This window comes from Poecilia formosa, unplaced genomic scaffold (genome assembly GCF_000485575.1).
Source record: "Poecilia formosa unplaced genomic scaffold, Poecilia_formosa-5.1.2 Scaffold283, whole genome shotgun sequence".
NCBI lineage: Eukaryota > Metazoa > Chordata > Actinopteri > Cyprinodontiformes > Poeciliidae > Poecilia > Poecilia formosa.
In genome coordinates, this window is record NW_006800222.1 from 521,814 (window position 1) to 539,357 (window position 17,544).

General features: G+C 38.6%; 2 protein-coding genes across 2 annotated transcripts; one reads left to right on the forward strand and one right to left on the reverse strand.

Moving 5' to 3' along the window:
- Positions 1–237: 237 nt before the first annotated feature.
- Positions 238–2,329, forward strand: thoc7 (THO complex 7). The gene is made up of 8 exons (XM_007571590.2): positions 238–341; positions 586–706; positions 1,113–1,240; positions 1,339–1,425; positions 1,718–1,775; positions 1,870–1,936; positions 2,017–2,086; positions 2,186–2,329. The coding sequence occupies exons 1-8, from the start codon at positions 323–325 to the stop codon at positions 2,245–2,247; spliced, it is 612 nt and encodes a 203-aa protein (XP_007571652.1). The 5' UTR covers positions 238–322; the 3' UTR covers positions 2,248–2,329.
- On the reverse strand, positions 2,291–17,176 carry LOC103151503 (uncharacterized). The gene is made up of 25 exons (XM_007571603.2): positions 16,896–17,176; positions 16,280–16,417; positions 16,023–16,177; positions 15,725–15,863; positions 15,444–15,642; positions 15,278–15,356; positions 15,074–15,196; positions 14,842–14,983; positions 14,548–14,727; positions 13,109–13,185; positions 11,044–11,250; positions 10,116–10,375; positions 9,904–9,914; positions 8,552–8,764; positions 7,890–8,027; positions 6,778–6,932; positions 6,385–6,523; positions 6,106–6,304; positions 5,949–6,027; positions 5,751–5,873; positions 5,528–5,669; positions 5,286–5,444; positions 4,178–4,254; positions 3,782–4,060; positions 2,291–3,168 (listed from the first exon to the last, which is right to left on the reverse strand). Exons 1-25 carry the CDS (start codon positions 17,080–17,082, stop codon positions 2,944–2,946), a joined length of 3,825 nt encoding a protein of 1,274 aa, XP_007571665.1. The 5' UTR covers positions 17,083–17,176; the 3' UTR covers positions 2,291–2,943.
- Between the last annotated feature and the right edge of the window lie 368 nt (positions 17,177–17,544).

The following is a 17,544-nucleotide window of genomic DNA, read 5'->3' on the forward strand; positions in this document are numbered from 1 at the left end:
ATTGTCGTTTCACTGCCTTTTACCAAAATAGCCAAACTACAATGAGAAACAATAAAATATACCTAAACCTCGCTTCCAAATAAACAGCTCATTCTTTATTTACAAAAGGAATTAAAGTAATTGAAAATATTAGTTTTAAGCTTACTAAAAGGCAAATGCATTGTGAATACGATTACAACCCAAAGAAGAAGAATACTATTACATCCACGATATTCAACCTTTTACAGCTCAAACATCCCAAGCAGCAGCTCCTTTTACCACCAGAGGTGGCAGTATGGGCTAAAAACGTGTCTGTAAGCAGAAGAAGAACATCCATAACACCATGGGGGCTGTTACTGATGGTAAGTAATTGTGCGATTTATTCGTTTTATCTTTTAGTTAAAACTCATTTTCTATTACCGTCTTCTCAATTCTGTAAAGAATCAACATATAATAGCGGTTTAATTATCAACAACCATTAAATTCCACACAAAAAGTCGTCTTTACCAGAACAGCTAACATACTAACAGTTAGCTAAGTCAGTAAGTAGCCTCCTAGTAGTACACCTTTAAGCGTGCTCACTTACCTCCCTGGTCTGTGTCACAGATGAAGTTATAAGAAAACGACTTCTCATTGACGGTGACGGAGCTGGAGATGACCGCAGAATCAACCTGCTGTTGAAGAGTTTCACTAAATGGTGCCACTCTCCTGGGAGCCCGGAGGAAGGGTGAGCGAGTTTATACACTAGTCTGGAACCCGGTGTGTTGGTTCATTAAATTAAATATTTTCTTGAATTGCTACGTATGTGATATATTTAATGCTAAGCACAAGTTTGGATGAATTGTAGTAGTGCTCTGTATCTACAAAGTTTCTCAAAAAATTTAAAGTAATAGAAAAGGAAAGATGGTTTGTACTTTCAGAGCTTATCATCTGTCCCATGTGTATTTTTCCTTCGGTCTGTTTTAATCTATCCAGGCAGACCAGAGTAGAAATATAATTCATACATTTATAGTGAGATTTCTTATTAAAATGGGCCAAGAAGGACAGAGATGTTTGCAAATTTGCTGCAGGATTTTAAAACACATTCACAGAAATCTTGTTTTTTGGAGCTCAACTGTTTTCTGTGTGTGCAGGTTTAGCCAGTATCAGAGGATGCTGGGAACTCTGGCTCAGTGTGAGTTTTCTATGGGGAAAACGTTGATGGTTTACGACATGAATCTTCGGGAAATGGAGAATTACGAGAAGATTTACTCAAACATAGGTAGGAACTGTTTCTATCTATCTGAGTCTCTAATATCGATATCTTTTGGCAAATAATTAAGTAAAAATGTTTGTGGTTGTTTGTTTTGTACATTCAAGAGCAAAACATCACGTCCGCTCATGACAAGATTGCAGAGTGCAAAAAAGAAATACAGAGGGCGAAGAGAATACGAAAAAATCGACAAGGTAAAGTTCCGTGATGTTTGGTACATTTACAAAATCTGACAAATTACTGATGAGCTTTTAAATGTCATACAAGTAAAGGTCAAAGTATTTTTTATTGGGATTTTATGTGATTGAAAAAGTTTTGCATAACTGTGATGTGGAACCAAAACAAAAAAAAGTTTTCTGTCTCATCTGACCCAACCACATTCTTCCACCAGTCACTATATTCTTCTAGGGAAATACATTTCTATTATTTATATTTAGTTGTTTTCGATTATCTGAATATTGTAAACGTTTGCATGCGTTCTTCCAGAATATGATGCTTTGGCAAAGATAATCCAGCAGCATCCGGACCGGCATGAGACCCTCAAGTAAGCCAGCATTTTATAATCCACACCATCTTTTGTTTTTTAGATTTTTTCCCCCTTTTTTTTCTAATTAATGTTTTGCTTTGTTTACTTAAAGGCAGCTGGAGGCATTAGACAAAGAACTCCAACATCTCTCTCACATTAAGGAGAATGTGGATGCAAAGGTAAAGAAAATTAATTCATTCTCTTTTATGTTTAGAGGTAAGTTTTGCTTTCTTTTTTTTGACACCCGTCTTCTGTTCAGTTGGAGTTGAGGAAGAAGCAGTTCCATGTTCTTCTCACCACCATTCAGGAGCTACAGCAGACACTTGAGAGTAAGGATTTTTTTTTTCTCTCTAGTGGCACTTAAACTTTAAACTGTAATATATGAAAACCAAAGCCCTCTCTTCATTGCTTATCATTACTTTTCCCAGATGATGAGAAATCAGACAATGACGACCAAAGTCAGGAGAGCCCTGCGCAGAATGGAGAATAAAATCTTTCTAGATTTTTAACGGAACTGATTTTAAGAATTCTTGTTTTGTATGTACTTTTTGAATAAACTTGACTTGCACATATGTGTTTCTGTGTGTAATTGATGCATTTGACATGTTTTTCTTTATTTTTTGCAACCCAAATAAAGATCAGAGTGATGTAAATATTATAGGAGCATAAATTAAGAGTAAAAAAGTTTGAATTTGCATTTTGGATATTTAAAGACCATGTTTGTTCACTAGTAACAATGAATAGGAGAGCATGTGTTCAGCTGCTTGCTTTAACGTTTAAGAACCTTTTTATATTTGAGTCAAATGTCCACAAGGGTGCGCTGAAGTCCATTTTGAGTTCACTGCTGGGTTTGAGCAGTTACAGCAATGCATTACCTTCCATTAAACTTACAGTTTTTGCCATCATCAGTAAGACAAAAGGAGTTAAATTGTTTAAAACTTTATTGAAAGTTATTCCTAAGACAGAATTCTGTCCAAGAAAATTTATACTAGGAAAAAAAAAACATTTGTAATGCCTTCTGGGATGTTTTGGAATATATTAAGCAATAAACTACATCATATCACTTGTAGGTTCTTTGATGGATATTATGCAGTGCAAAAAATGAAAATGTCAAGTTTATAGGGAAGAATCTTACGCTACGCGTTTACAGCAAAAGATGTGCTCCTCCTGGACGGTGCTGCTTCTCCTAGAACTCCGCCAGGTATCTACGGGCCTCCATGAGGCGCTTTGTGCGACTCTGCAACGCATCCCTCTTGTTGCCGATGTCGTAGTCCTCCTTCAGTAGGAAGTCCACATTTTCCTTGTCCTGAAGCATCTGCAGCATTTCCCTCTGCAGCTGGATGGCGGACTGCTGCAGCATCTCGTAGCGGATCACCAGGGGGATCTGGTCGGCCAGGCGCATTCCCGCAATCTGCCACGACAAATGGGCAAAATGGTTTAAGACTATAAGAAACAAAAAAACTCAACCTGAGGAATCACCCTGTGTAGCTTGAGTATGCAAAGTTAAACTTTTCTGTACAGAAATTAATCAAACTGTGTGGGATTAATAATTTCCTACCAGTTGAGTGATCTCAGTCAGTTAAGAATCAAGAGAGTTAAATTTCTCCGAATTTAGGTTAATTGAGTTTCAACCAACGATAATTACCGTTCAATTAAACAATAGAGAAAAATCACTGGGATAAAGCAGTAAACATTGTACTCATTAATACCCCAAGTCCTGTCAAGGTTAAGACATTACATAACAGCTTTTTATGGATGGATTTCTACCAAAGTAAGATCATTCATGGAAGGAAAACTTTCACTCATTCACATTCAGATATTGAGCATGGCATTTATCAGGGTAAAACAACACAAAGGATTTTGGGGATCCTCCAACATCAGTTGCATGTGAGAATTTGTTGTAGCAACATGAGACAGGAGTATTGAAAGTTATTTGGATGAAAAAAGAGAAGAAAAAAACATTTAAATGACATAAAATCTGAAGTAGTTGTGTGCACTGAACCTGTAATTTAAATCTTGCTTACTTTGTAGTATGATTTGAGATGCACCATCAGCTCTTGAAGTGTTGCATGGTTGTCCATGCAGAACACCGTGCTCCTTGATGAAAGGAGGGATGTAGTAGGGAGCTTGAAACCCTTGTTATTGATGGCCGCTTCCTCTTTCTCCTCTTCACTCTTGCTCTCAGTCAGACTGGTGCTGTAGGTCTTATCCTGGGAGTAAACCAGCAGCTCCATCTGAAACTGGGTCCTCAGCATCAGCTCAGCGGAGGATTCCTTTAGCTGCTTAATGGCCTCAATTTTTGCCTAAAAAGTAATCACTTCCATTAAAATGTTACCAAAACAGTGAAGCGAATTAAGAGAGCGGAAATACTATGACTTGAGCTGTAGTGCAGTTTTTCTCAATTTTAACTAAACTACTACCTTGGTTGTTTTCAAAAGATTGGGGAATCCTGTGAAGCTGTTATGGGCCAGCTGAATGAAGGTTTTCTTGATAGCATCTAGAAGAAAGAGAAAATAAATGAAAAAGTTGCTTTACTTTTATTCCTCTGTGGTTGTGTTGGAAACATAAAACTGAGTAATACGTTTTGTGACGAAAACATGTAGCTAAATTTTCTTTCCTCTGTCTTTACATTCAACTTGAGCAGAAGTCTCTGTTTGCTCTAATCAACTTCCCTGTCTTGTTGAAGAATCGCATCCAAGCAGCATAAATGAAGTCTATGTGATCCATAGACTTTGAGGCTAAAATATGATTTATAATTAGTCTGAAAGTGTAAGTTTTTTTCTATGTGATCTATTATAAGTCTACTTGTGGACCTATTTCAGTCAAGACTGATAAGTGTAAGCAAGATAGCAGATTAAGTTGGACTCAAACGCTGAATTTAAGCTTTTGAGTCCAACTTAAACTGTAACTTAAAAGATATAAACTTTTCCACTAGTTGAGCACCTTACAGTTTAGTTTTATTTTGTGAAAATAAGTTTGACTTTATTCGTAAATTATCCAGAAAATCTCTCATCTCCATCTTGAAAACTTAGTAAACTTTAGATAAAAACGCAACCAGAAAAATACAAATATGCAAACACGATGTCATATGTAACATTATTCAATTTTAGAGCAGAAAACAGAAAAAAAAACAGTTTTTTTCCTACACAGTCATATTCAGCTACAATCAAGCTTCATTAAGGACAGAATTCTGATCAGCAGTAGAGATAAAAAAAATCATAATTCTACTAATAAAAAGGCTACATCACATATTTTTTACCCATACATATAGGAACACCAGTGCCTCCACATTAGATGTACACCTAACCAAACATATCCAAGGACCAGGGCTGATATACTGCAGTTCTACTGATTCATGTTGTGACTGCAATATCACAACAACAAAAAGTTGTCTTTAAGTTTTGCCCTGTGCTTTCTGGCATCATTGCACAATTTACCGCTTTTCCTTTTTAGATTTAACACTGATTCAAGTCTACATAAAGTCTACCTCAGCATTGTAACTACCCTAAAAGAAGTGCCTCCAATCACCTCCGACATCCTTAAGCTTCCTGATGGCTGGTTCCTCCAGCTGTCTGATCTGCTCCTTCACCATCACCTCAAAGGTCTTGTAGTTGATGAAGCCTGGTAGCTCTCTTCCACGGTACCGCTCCTCGTATTCCTCCACCTCCCTTTCAATTTTCCTGTTAACTGCACCACAATGGACACGTCACACACGCATTGACGCACCGCTGGATCCCTGCTTAGACAACAACAAAAACGAAAACGCTCACAGTTTTCTCCTGAGTTGTCCAGGTGCGCCTTCCATTTCCCAAACTCTCTCCTAAGCACGGTGAAGACGTTCAGTCTCTCTCCGCACTTCAGCTCCTCCCCTGTGGTCAGACTGATGGCATCCTGGGTGAACGCTGTCACTTTCTGTAGCGTTACAGGGATTTAAAGGTTTTGTTGGAAGGATAATTTCACAACCAAGCGTTAGTCACAGTGTTGGGAGCTCACATCAATCAGGAAGACGAGTCTCTCCGCCGCATCGGATGGAGGTCCATTACCGTACCGGTCGAGCTCCATCTGAGTCTGCTTCAGCTTCTCGTCTATCTGCTCTTCCAGTCTTGGGAGAGATTTCTGTAAAGTCAAACTTCCAACCATTAAAAAACTAAAACATTCACTGAGGAGCTAACATCAAGGTTAATGCCTCACCTCGATGTGATGCACCAGCTCAATAGTAAGTTTCTCTGCCAGAATGGGAATGGTTGCAAGTTCTTTGTTGTACAAAGTGCTGCAGAAAGAATTTTAAAAAATAAAACATTTTGAAATATACAAAGTCTACCTGGTGGCACAAGAAGAATAAACTTACTGGAAATAGGGGTGATTTTTAAAGAATTCTTTCTCTCTCTCAATGGCTTCAGTCAGAGACACCTTCTCTGTTATTTCCTTCTGGCCTCTGCATTTGACGATCATGTAGCCTTTCTTCAGCTGGATGACTTCGTTGTTGACTATTTCCACCACCGTCTCTTCTGTGCCTTTGTCCACCAAGTCAGGTTTGGTCAAAATACCTGAGAGCAAGAGATTTCATACGTTTTTAACTACTTAACTTAGAGCCAGGTGGTCATTTTACTCAATAATTTCTATTTACCTAAAGTCCTCTCTCCGTCAGGATCGACCTGTTGAGCCATCTTTAAAGCCTCTGTGGTCGCGATGTCCACATTGGATGGAACCACCACCAAACTGATGGTTTCTTGTTTTCTAATAAATTTGTCGATGAGTCGCTTTATCTGAAATGTCCCACATATATTGCCTAAGATTTACAGTATAATAAATGCTACATGGCAACACACTAGGTCAAGGTGATCTAAACCCCAAGCTTACAAGCAGGAAAACTGCTCTCCACCTGCAGCTCTACTGTTAGGTTGGGGAAAGATCGTCACGAAACGTCTGAATTTGAAGCCTTTTCAGTCACCTTAATGTAACACTCTGAACAATTTACTAGGAAAGAAGCAGATTTTGAAGAAACATCAACAATGCTGACCTGATCGCCGATGTTCTCTGGTTGTCCCTTTACAGCCACCCTGGCGATGCCAGGAAGGTCGATGAGAGTCAGGTCCGGTACATCAGGGGAAGCAATTTCCAGAGTGATGAGGTCATCACAAATCCCCACGCCGACTCCGGCCATTTCGTCCTGTGCTGGAGAGAGGAAACTAAGGTGGTCATCCTGCTGAGTGAAGCATGGGCGTAGGTTTGGGTAGGGATGGTAGGGACATATCCCGACCAATATTCACGGGATATGAAAAAGTCCCGACCAATTTTTGCCATATTGGCTCAAAGAACGTGGATCTACAATCTTTGATTAGCAGCAACAGGCGGTGCGCGGAACGGAAGCTTCTTAGTTTGACATTTATTATGAGCCTCCGAGACCGTGTCGGAACGGTGCTGTCGGGGGGGAGTCAGTTGAATCGTCGGACGATCTTTGATTAGCTGCAAAAGGCGGCGGCTAGCTGGGCACACGCGTCTCCTTCCGAGTCTCCGAGACCATGTCGCCACCAAAAAAGAAAAGGACAGACATTAGAAGTTATTTCGCTACGTCGGCTGTAAGTACAGTGAGTGGACCCATAAGTTAGATATCTATCACGCAACGCATTTGTTGTAAAGTCCGGTGTTTAGTAAGGTCAGCACTGAATGTGAGTGACAACAAACATTGCAATAATACAGAGAATTTTATTCATGTTTATTTTTTTTGTTAGTGCAATATATTATTTTATTTTATTATTGATTTCTTCTTATCTGCAATTGTGTTTGCTGTATCCAGAGGATATTTCTTTTGATCTTACTTGTAACGTTTGCTGAATTTTGTAAAGGAAAAAGTAAAGTGTTCTTGAACTGATCTGCTGAGTATGACTGTATCTGGTTGTATACACAAGATGTATGATATGGTTATGGTTGGGGGGAGGGGGTTATTAAGCCAATGTGGTTTCCCCCCCTTCTCAAAAATGTTCGGTGCTCTTGGGCATTTCACTGTGCTGCCGGGGGGGGGGGTCAAGGTCCCCACCAAAACTTAGACCGATCCTACGCCCTTGGAGTGAAGCATACAATGTAAAGAAATTAGTTTAATACTTTTACCAGTGCATGAAAAATGTTTTGTACCTTCTCTGATTTTTTTCTCCACAATTGCAGGATCATTTAGCTCCTCCTCAAATTCTTGGTAACTAATCTTTCCATACCAATCCTGGCCTTCTTTCCTTCTCTTCATCTTCAGCTCGAGAGGACATCTTGTGACTATGCCTGAATTAAAGATGAGTCAAAGATAAGACAAGTTAAGGCACATCCAGTGAGGTTTGTGACTGCTTGGCTAACATAGCTTAAATCTAAAACTAGAAGTGCAGCTAAAACTAGAAGTTCACATACACAAAATACAAAAAAAAAAAAAAAAAACAAAAAAAAAACAACACATACACATTTTATCAAAAAGCCAGATTGCAGTTTAAAAATGCTCACAGGTCCAAATACCTTCGGTTTTTGGAGGCATGTCCTGAGCTAGATATACTGACAAACTGGAATATAACAGACTTTTGTTAAGATAACTCAGTATATCTTGTTTTGTGAATTACTTTTTGGGCTGTAATACGATTAGCATATTTTTAAAACATTTTGACAAAACTACGATAATGTTAAAAATAATGTGATATGCAAAAAAAAAAAAAAAAAGAAAAAATTTAATATTTTTTAATATGTAATATTTAATATTGTTTCACTAAAACCATAGTTTTATTTTGGCTATAGACATTACATGACTTTTAATCACCCACCGCTTCCTCTTGGCAGAGCCACCCCAGACAGCGCCTCCAGCACCGAACTCTTCCCAGAGCTCTGGTCCCCTATCACGGCTATGGCAGGCAGCGCCAGGTCCTTCTCCACTCCCAGAGAGCGGAGGGAGTCGATCAGGTCGATGCAGGGACGCACCTTCTCCTCGTAGTGTTGATTCAATGTAGTCATTGCTTCCGATTTAAAATAAGACGATTAAACCCGAAAGACAGTTCTGCAGCTGAGAACAGTTTTGTGTGCTGCCTGTTTGAAAGACAGAGAGCACTAGAAAGAAAACCTGTCTCCGGATTTTTAAGTTTCGTTTCCCAGCATCGCAGGACATCCAGGAAGAGCCATGACGAAGGCAGCTGCTACGGTTCGGTCGAAACCTTTTATTTATTTATTTATTTATTTTTTTTTTTCCTGTCTGTGTTTTAGTTTCGTTTCTTCCCCGAGTCATTTCTACTGCAGATGGCAGGTAAACGAAACTTAGCCACACAAAATAGAGATCATTTTACATTTTCATCACAATAAAGGGTGGTACAATTACAATTAGTTTGAAGGAACTACCCTTACCTTCATCGTATTATTTAAATAAGAAAATTTGTGAACAGAATATTCATAATACCCACTTTATATTGTCACTTTGCCCCTAAATAGAGCAGAAAATTCAGTTTTATCCAAGGATGTACACTTTTTTCAGTTTAGTGTCTGGTGTCAGGAACAAAAACCAGCAGTGCACAGTTGGATACAGAGTAATTTTGTGCTCTATTTTTAATTGGAAGTCAAAATTTTCATCCTTTATAAAAAAAAGAGAGAGAAAAAAAACTGACATCAAAATCCATAATGGTGTTCAGCATTAAAAACAGTAACAGCAGCAGTTGAAAAAACATTTTACATTAGACATCCCGTATTTTCAAGGTTAGGGACCGCAGTCACCAGCAAAGAGCTAAAATTCATGAGCAGGATTTCTGCGAATAAATTACTAACTTTTTATGATGGATCATTGATCAAACACACCCTGCTGATTTATGCATAGAAAAAGTGTACATGAACAAACTTTTACATTATCAGTGCTCATTGGATATTTTCCATGAAAACAACATACATATTGATCTGATGTAAAAACAGATGGATGGCAAATGTTTTTGTTGTCCATTTTGTTTATTATTTCTTTAGTACATTAGAACAAAAAGCTTATATAAGTGATCTTAAATCTCCAAATGTGAGATAAAAACAAAGGAAAATGAATTGACAATATCTACACATTTGGGTTTTTTTCCACAAAAAAGCTACCAATTGACAGAAGCTAACAGAGCAGAAACCCTGTACATTTCAAAATAAAGCAGCTTCTTACGTTTCCTTCTGCTTAAGAATAAAAGCAAAACATTTAGATTATAGCAAAGATTTTAAATGACAAAAACCTTTCTTTTTGAAAGGTTGGACATTTCTATAAGTTCTATTTACATAAAATAAACCACACAAAAAACCTTGCGAGAACATATTGCCAGTGTGGAAAACTTTCCCTAACTGTTGAAAAAGTAACATTTTTGATTTCAATCAACACACTAAGCTTCCGTTGTGCTGAAGTCGTACATGTTCATGCTGAATTCACTTAGCACGATGCGTGCCTTGGAGAGACGCCCGATGGATTTCTGCAGGCGGATTCTGTGGTCTTTTATGCCTCCGTCCTCCTGGAGCAGCAGCTCCATTTTCTCCTTGTCTTGAAGCATCTGCAGCATGTCTCTCTGCAGCTGAACGGCAGACTCCTGCAGCATCTGGTACTGGATCACAAGGGGGATCTGGTCAGCCAGACGCTGACCAGCAATCTGTGGTTGACGGAGGAGAGAGTAGAGGTGTAAGATGTGGCTCTGAAGCATCGTAGGAGCATGGCGTCCAGCTTCTTGGTCTGGCTTTACATAAGCTTCTCTTAGGAATGTGTTTTATGACTCAGACTTCTTCATGACAGTATAATTTTGAGATTGTTAAAAAGTATTTTTAAAGTACAGATTTCAAATAGATGCTTTTTTTTTTTTTTGGCAAGCATCTCTCCTGATGCTTCAAAGTAGCAATACCCAATCTAATCTCTGGGATTTGCTCCTGGTCATAATTAAGCCTTTATTTTTTAATGTTAGTATTGTAGTTTCTGACTGGACTGTTGTGTTATTTGTCTACTGTCTGTGACTTTTATGTTCTCCACAACCCCAGAAGACATTTTTAATTTTTTTTAAATATTCTGTCTATTTTTATTCAAACAAAATGCAAAACCATATTATGAGTCAGGCCCATTACTTTCTGAATCTGACAAAAAAGAAAAATGAAAACTCATTAAATCAATCATAATCACATAAATAAAACTGTAAGTAGCATTTTAATGGATACAAGCAATGCAAAAGTAACAATTTTGTTGTTGTCTGAAATGAAATGTCTGGTTTCAACAGCAGGTAAAATGGTTTGATTTATCGCTAAATGCACAGAAGTTTTCAGTAAATCTTACTTGGTAGTAGGATTTCAGGTGTCTCATCATCTCCTTCAGGTTGGCTCCAGCTTCGTTATTGATGGGGCTTTCTTCTCTCTTCCTCTTCCCCAACTTCTTGCTGTATCTGCAGTCCTGAGTGTAGACAATCAGCTCCATCTTAAACTGGGTCCGTAGCATGGACTCCGCCAAGGCTTCCTTGTCGTTACCAATGGCTTCGATCTTCATCTGAAACACACATGAGGTTTCCTGTAGACATGTTGTTCACTCCTCCATGAGGTAAAACAAAACTATTTAGAATTACTGGAACCTCTGCATAAATATGTAAAGAATTTACCATGCTAAAAATATTTTTAGCATGGTAAATTCGTGTGGCACTCTTGTCAAACTTGATTCAACTTGATGTGTGCAAGGAATACACACTGGGAGCTCCAATTGCAGTTGCCAGTCGACAAAAAGAAATAGTGTCCAAACCACTCCACCCTACATTCTTAAAAGTCATGTTAAATAGTCCAAACCTACAGTAACCAAGATACAAACTACTGCACCACAGTACATCAGAGACCTGCTTCAACCTTTCCAAGCCACTCAGGTCTTCTGCTTCTGTCCTGCTCAGAATCCAGAACCAAAGAACATGGAGAGGCAGCATTCACCTTCTACGCACCACAAAACTGGAACAAACTTCCAGAAAAATCCAAACCAGCTGAAACATCGAGGTCCTTTGAGTATAGACTAAAAACCAACCTGGTTAGAGTTGCTTTTGAACCATAATAGAGGAAACATTGACCAACATCTTGATTTGTAATGACAGCAATTGGCAAAACGTAATGTTTCCTGACTGTCTCAATTGTTAACTGTGTGATGACTTTGGATGTTTGTGTTTTTATGATGTAAAGGACTTTGAACTGCCTTGTTGCTGAAATGTGCTATACAAATAAACTTAAGTGATTGATTATTGGTAGGATTATGATACAGTACACAGTAACGGAAAACTTCCTTATATGGCCCCAGCTGTCAAGACACTTGGTGTGTACTTAGGCGTGGGTGTGGGTGTGTGTATGATCTTTCGGTCGCAGGATCTTTGGCTGATTTGTATCTGGCTCTGTGCCTATTTTCCAACAGCTGATTACCTGCTGTGGATTTAAGGAACTATGAAACAACCACTGTGTCTGATGATCAGTCATTCTGGGGTCAAGCCATTGCGCCTCCCTTACCTTCTGAGTGGAAACTGTTTGATTCCTGTTTCTTTGCTCCTGTCTTCTCCTCAATTTCTCTGTGTCTTCCAGGTTAACGCTAACTCGTGGGTTTCCAATCCATTCTTTGGACCACACCACCAAATCTTGATTTGTCACATCTCCCATGAGACAAACAGGACAAGCCATATGCACACACACTCGTATGTAAGGACAATTTAGTGACCTATTAAATTAGCAGTCATATTTCTGGACTGTAGGAGGAGGAAGCCTAATACATAAAGAGAAACCACACATGCACAGGGAGAACATGCAAAATCCATGCAAAGTTCTTAGGTTGAGATTCAAACTCAGGACCACTTTGCTCCAAGACAACAGTACTAAAAAACGCAGCCCAACATCTGTTGAAGTAAAACATCTCCACTTTCATTGTCCTTCAGAATTCAAACCTCGCTGAACATTTTCAACCAGGAACCTCCCCCCCCCCCACATTTCTCAACATCAAGCCACCATTAAATGTTAAACCAACACTCCAAGACCATTCGTCCCTCACTTCTAGTTGGTATTTTCTCCAGACCTCGGCTGAACCCAGAGACCAAGGCTCCCTTTCTTCAGCACATTTATTTATTGTAGAAAAATTGTGTAATTACCAAACAAAAAAGATTAACTGGACACATAGCACCCCGAAGAGGCCTTTTGAGAATTTATCTATAACCCAAAGCTTCAACAGAAATCTATAAAGCTATCTGAAGTACATGTATGTTTACTGTTTAAGTTTTATTCCAGTTTTTAAATACACTTAACTGATCAAATTAAGATAATTTATTTGCAATGGTGTCTATATATTGAAATTTCTGATCTACGACATAAACAAGAACAACAGAAGACAATACCTTAGCAGTTCTGATAAGGTTAGGCAGGCCAACCAAGCTCCTCTGGGCCAATCCAAATAGCTCTTTCTTCACAAGTTCTTTGGATAAACAAAGCAGACAATAAGCTTAAAATTGTATGGAACGTCTGAGAACTTATTTGCAGTCCATTACAATAATCCTAATTTAATGAAGTGTTTACATTTGAATTTATGCAAGTTCAATTTCAGACCTTTCAAAACCTTTTAAAATGTTTTTTAACCAAAATTACCTATCAAAAAGAAGTATAAAAATTAATGTGACGAGTATTTTAACTTTATCTCCTTCTGTATTTAGTAAGTAGGTTACTAACAAAGTTTTTTTCCCTGTATTGAGATACTTCAAATATTAGAAATACAAATCAGCCTTGCTACACACTTCCCTATGATGAGCCAGTAACCTAGCAACAATGTTTTTATTTTAAACACACAAAACCAGTTTGATGAGCATAATCCTCCAGCTGATTGCTGGAGAAATACAATACGGAACACATAAGTCATGAGTATACTATACACCATGTTTCTCATTAACAACTCACAAAATGTACAGACGCCTCATTGTCTTTGTTCGATACAACACTATCAATTTGGTTTTTCGGGCAGAATGTGCCAGATGTCACAGATGCACAATAAAATTTATTTAACAACCATAGAAAACATCTTAGCATATTTGTGGAGTAAAAATACCTGAACTTATTTGACTACATGCCATGCTGCATGCAACAAGGAAGTGTAGTAATTTACAGCGTAGTCAAAAGTGTCATTGTGACAACACTCAATTCAATCGAGCAAATTATAGAGCTGGAGAAGAGTCACTGAAACCGAATAGTCTGATCTTGTATTGGGACGATTGCAGATACACCAATCAGAATTTTGTGGCTGATATCCAATATCCTATTTTTGTTGATACTGACTTTATTTCATTTTTGACCTATTTCCTATATCAAGGTTCTTTGTTGCAAATTTAGATAGGGCAATGATCAATGAGTGTTGCTGGAAACACAAGTTAACCATCCTATGGCTCAAATATTTCTAAAAATAGCCAAACTGTGATGCTGTCAGTCAGTCAATTGTGTAGAACCAGTGGCTGTAAAAAGGGCACTTTGTAGGCATTGTCTGTGTCAGTAGTGGTAAAATATCTGTTTTAATCCCTTCAAAACTCTCTGTGTTAAACTTGACTGTATGAGAAGTTCTTTATAAAATCCCGAAAATAGCCAATGCTGAATGTTTTTCACTCAGTAGCAAAGTCCACATTTAAGGATGTTGCTATGTGAATTTCGTTTGGTGTATTGATTGACTGGACAAAGTCAATCACCATTATCCACTCAAGTCAGGCCAAGATGAAATTGACCGATTCCGGTCATTACCCAATTTCTCTGTGCATCTCCAGTGTTTGAACTCACTGGAACATCACTAAGAGCATACCTGTCACTTCCTTGAGTTTTATGATCGCAGGCTCCTCCAGCTCCTTGATCTGCTCCTTCACCATGGCTTCAAACGTCTTGTAGTTGATGAAGCCTGGGAGCTCTTTCCCGCGGTACTTGCGTTCATACTGAGCCACCTCCTTCTGAATATTCAGAAGGAGGTGGATTTTCTTGCAGTTGACTGCAAGAAAATCCAAAGTAAAATCACATCATGTAGTACCTGGAGCTCTACAATCAGAAAACAAAAGACCAGATTATCATTTAGAGACATTTTAATAGCTTGTGAATCACTTACACGTTGTTCCGGAGTTATCAATAATTGTTTTCCAAACAGCAAACTGTTGTCTGAGTATGGAGAAGATCTTGGACTTGTATCCACATTTTATGTCCTCCCCTTTGCTGAGGTAAATGGCATCCTGTGTGAATGCCGTCACCCTCTAAGATAAAACGATGGAATGAAAAAACTCAGATTTTGTAACACTTTTACTTCCAACATGTAAAAACTGACAGCCAGCCATTAAACTCACATCGATAAGGAAACCAAGTCTCTCAGTGCAATCAGATGGTGGTCCACAGCCCAACTTGTCCAACTTTGCCTGAGTCTCCTTCAGTTTAGTCTCCATCTGCTTTTCCAGTTCAGGTAGAGATCTCTGTAGATACGATTGGATGAGTTAAAATACCTAAATTCATTCAAAAGTAGCTATTTAACTTATTATGAGAGAAATATTGACCTGGATGTGATTCACAAGCTCCAGTGTGAGTTTCTCTGCTAGTTTAGGGACGGTGGCCAGACCGTCATATAACAGAGTCCTTCAGGACATATAAGAAAAGCAATGCTTTACATATTATTCTGCAGCCTAAATCAAGTTGTAAAATTCTCAAAATAATTACACTTACTGGAAATGTGAATGGTCATTAAAGAAGGTGTTCTCTCTCTCGATTGCTTCAGCAAGAGACAGATTATCTAAAATCTCCTGCTGGCCCCTGCATTTGACAATCATGTAGCCCTTCTTCAGAGGGACGACTTTATTGCGGACTGTTTTCACCACCATGTCCTCTGTGCCTTTGTCCACCAAGTCAGGCTTAGTCAGGATACCTGAGCGACAAGGGAATACTTAGACGCTGAGGGGGTTTTTTTATGAACTGTTAGGAGATGTTGTAAAATGATTTCTTTTTACCCAGAGTCCTCTCTCCAAACGGATCAACCTGCTTAGCCATTTGTAAAGCTTCTGTGGTCGCTATGTCCACATTGGATGGAACCACCACCAGACTGATGGTTTCTTGTTTTTTGATGTACATCTCGATGAGTCCCTTTATCTGAAATTTTCAGTCGAAATATTTTAAATGTGCTAAATGGTGACTACATGATAACAAATGTGATAAATTATTTGTATACAGAAACGTATACACTGCCAAACATCTAAATCCTTTTCACACTATAAACACCGCCCCTGAGGAAATGTAAAAGATGCTGACCTGATCACCGATTCTCTCGTGCTGTCCATTCACAGCCACCCTGGCGATGCCAGGAAGATCGATGAGAGTCAGGTCAGGAACATTCGGGGAGCCAATTTCCAGAGAAATGAGTTCCTCGCTGATCCCATTTCCCTTTCCAGCCATTTTATTCTGTGCTGGTGAGCAAGAAAATAGGTGGATGTTCTCGTAAGTAAACCCAACAAGATCTCAGGACCTCATTTTCAGCAATGAACTTCTGAACAACAAAAGTATTGTACCTATTCTGATTTTTTTATCCACAGTTGCAGGATCATTTATCTCCTCCATATGATCTTGGTAACTAATCTTTCCATACCAATCCTGGCCTTCTTTCCTTTTCTTCATTTTCAGCTCGAGAGGACATCTTGTAACAATGCCTGGATCAGCGATGAGTCAACGACAAAAGAAAGGCAACATATTAATTGTAAATCAGAGTGCTGTTCTTTTCTCTGTGTGTGAGCCAAATGAAGAAGAGTGTTTGACTATAATATGAGAAAGCTGTCATAATTATGAGATGTTTTTCATCGAAGTGGTAAAATGGTCTTCAAATAGGCTTTCAAATTTACTGATTTATTTATTTTTACGTAAACACAACTTGTGAAACTGATCATAGTTGGACAGACAGACTACCTCATGGCCAAGGACAATGGGGGCTACTCAGTTTGAAATGGTCAAAAAATACAAATAAAAGATATATATATATATATATATATATATATATATATATATATATATATATATATATATGAGCAACGGTTTCAAAGTATAAAATTAATTAATGAGCCATATTTTGCCACCTGAGTTTCTTAATGTTATTATTTCCACAGAATGTGTCTGTGAGCGCCTTTTACCCACCGCTTCCTCTTGGCAGAGCCACCCCAGACAGCGCCTCCAGCACCGAACTCTTCCCAGAGCTCTGGTCCCCTATCACGGCTATGGCAGGCAGCGCCAGGTCCTTCTCCACTCCCAGTGAGCGGAGGGAGTCGATCAGGTCGATGCAGGGACGCACCTTCTCCTCGTACTGCTGGTTCAGAGAATTCATTATGTGCGCGTCTGTCTTCTTGAAATGTAGAGAGAGTCGCGATGGGGACAGTGTTGCTCGTTGGCTGGTAAAAAACACTCTGCCCGTATAACAGGAAAAGAAGCAGCAGCTATAAGGTAGGTTTCTATTTCCTAGGTACGTTTCGTTTAGGTGCAGGTTTCGTTTGGTGGTACGTTGTTGCAGGGTTTTAAAGCCAGAAGACCAAGTGAATTTTACTCACTGTTGTTAATGTAGTGCAGACTTGACATGATTTATCTGGTTTCAGTTTTATGTTGCAGACTGAATCCTTAAAAATAAATAAATAAATAAATAAAATATTAGCGCCCTGCAGCTTGGGTATTGTTTCTTACTTCATATTTTGCATTGTTAGAAAATATTTACAAGTATTTCTGATAGGAAATTGTACCTCAAAAGAAAACAACATAAAAGAAGATAACTTTTTTTTAAAAGTGTCTATTGATA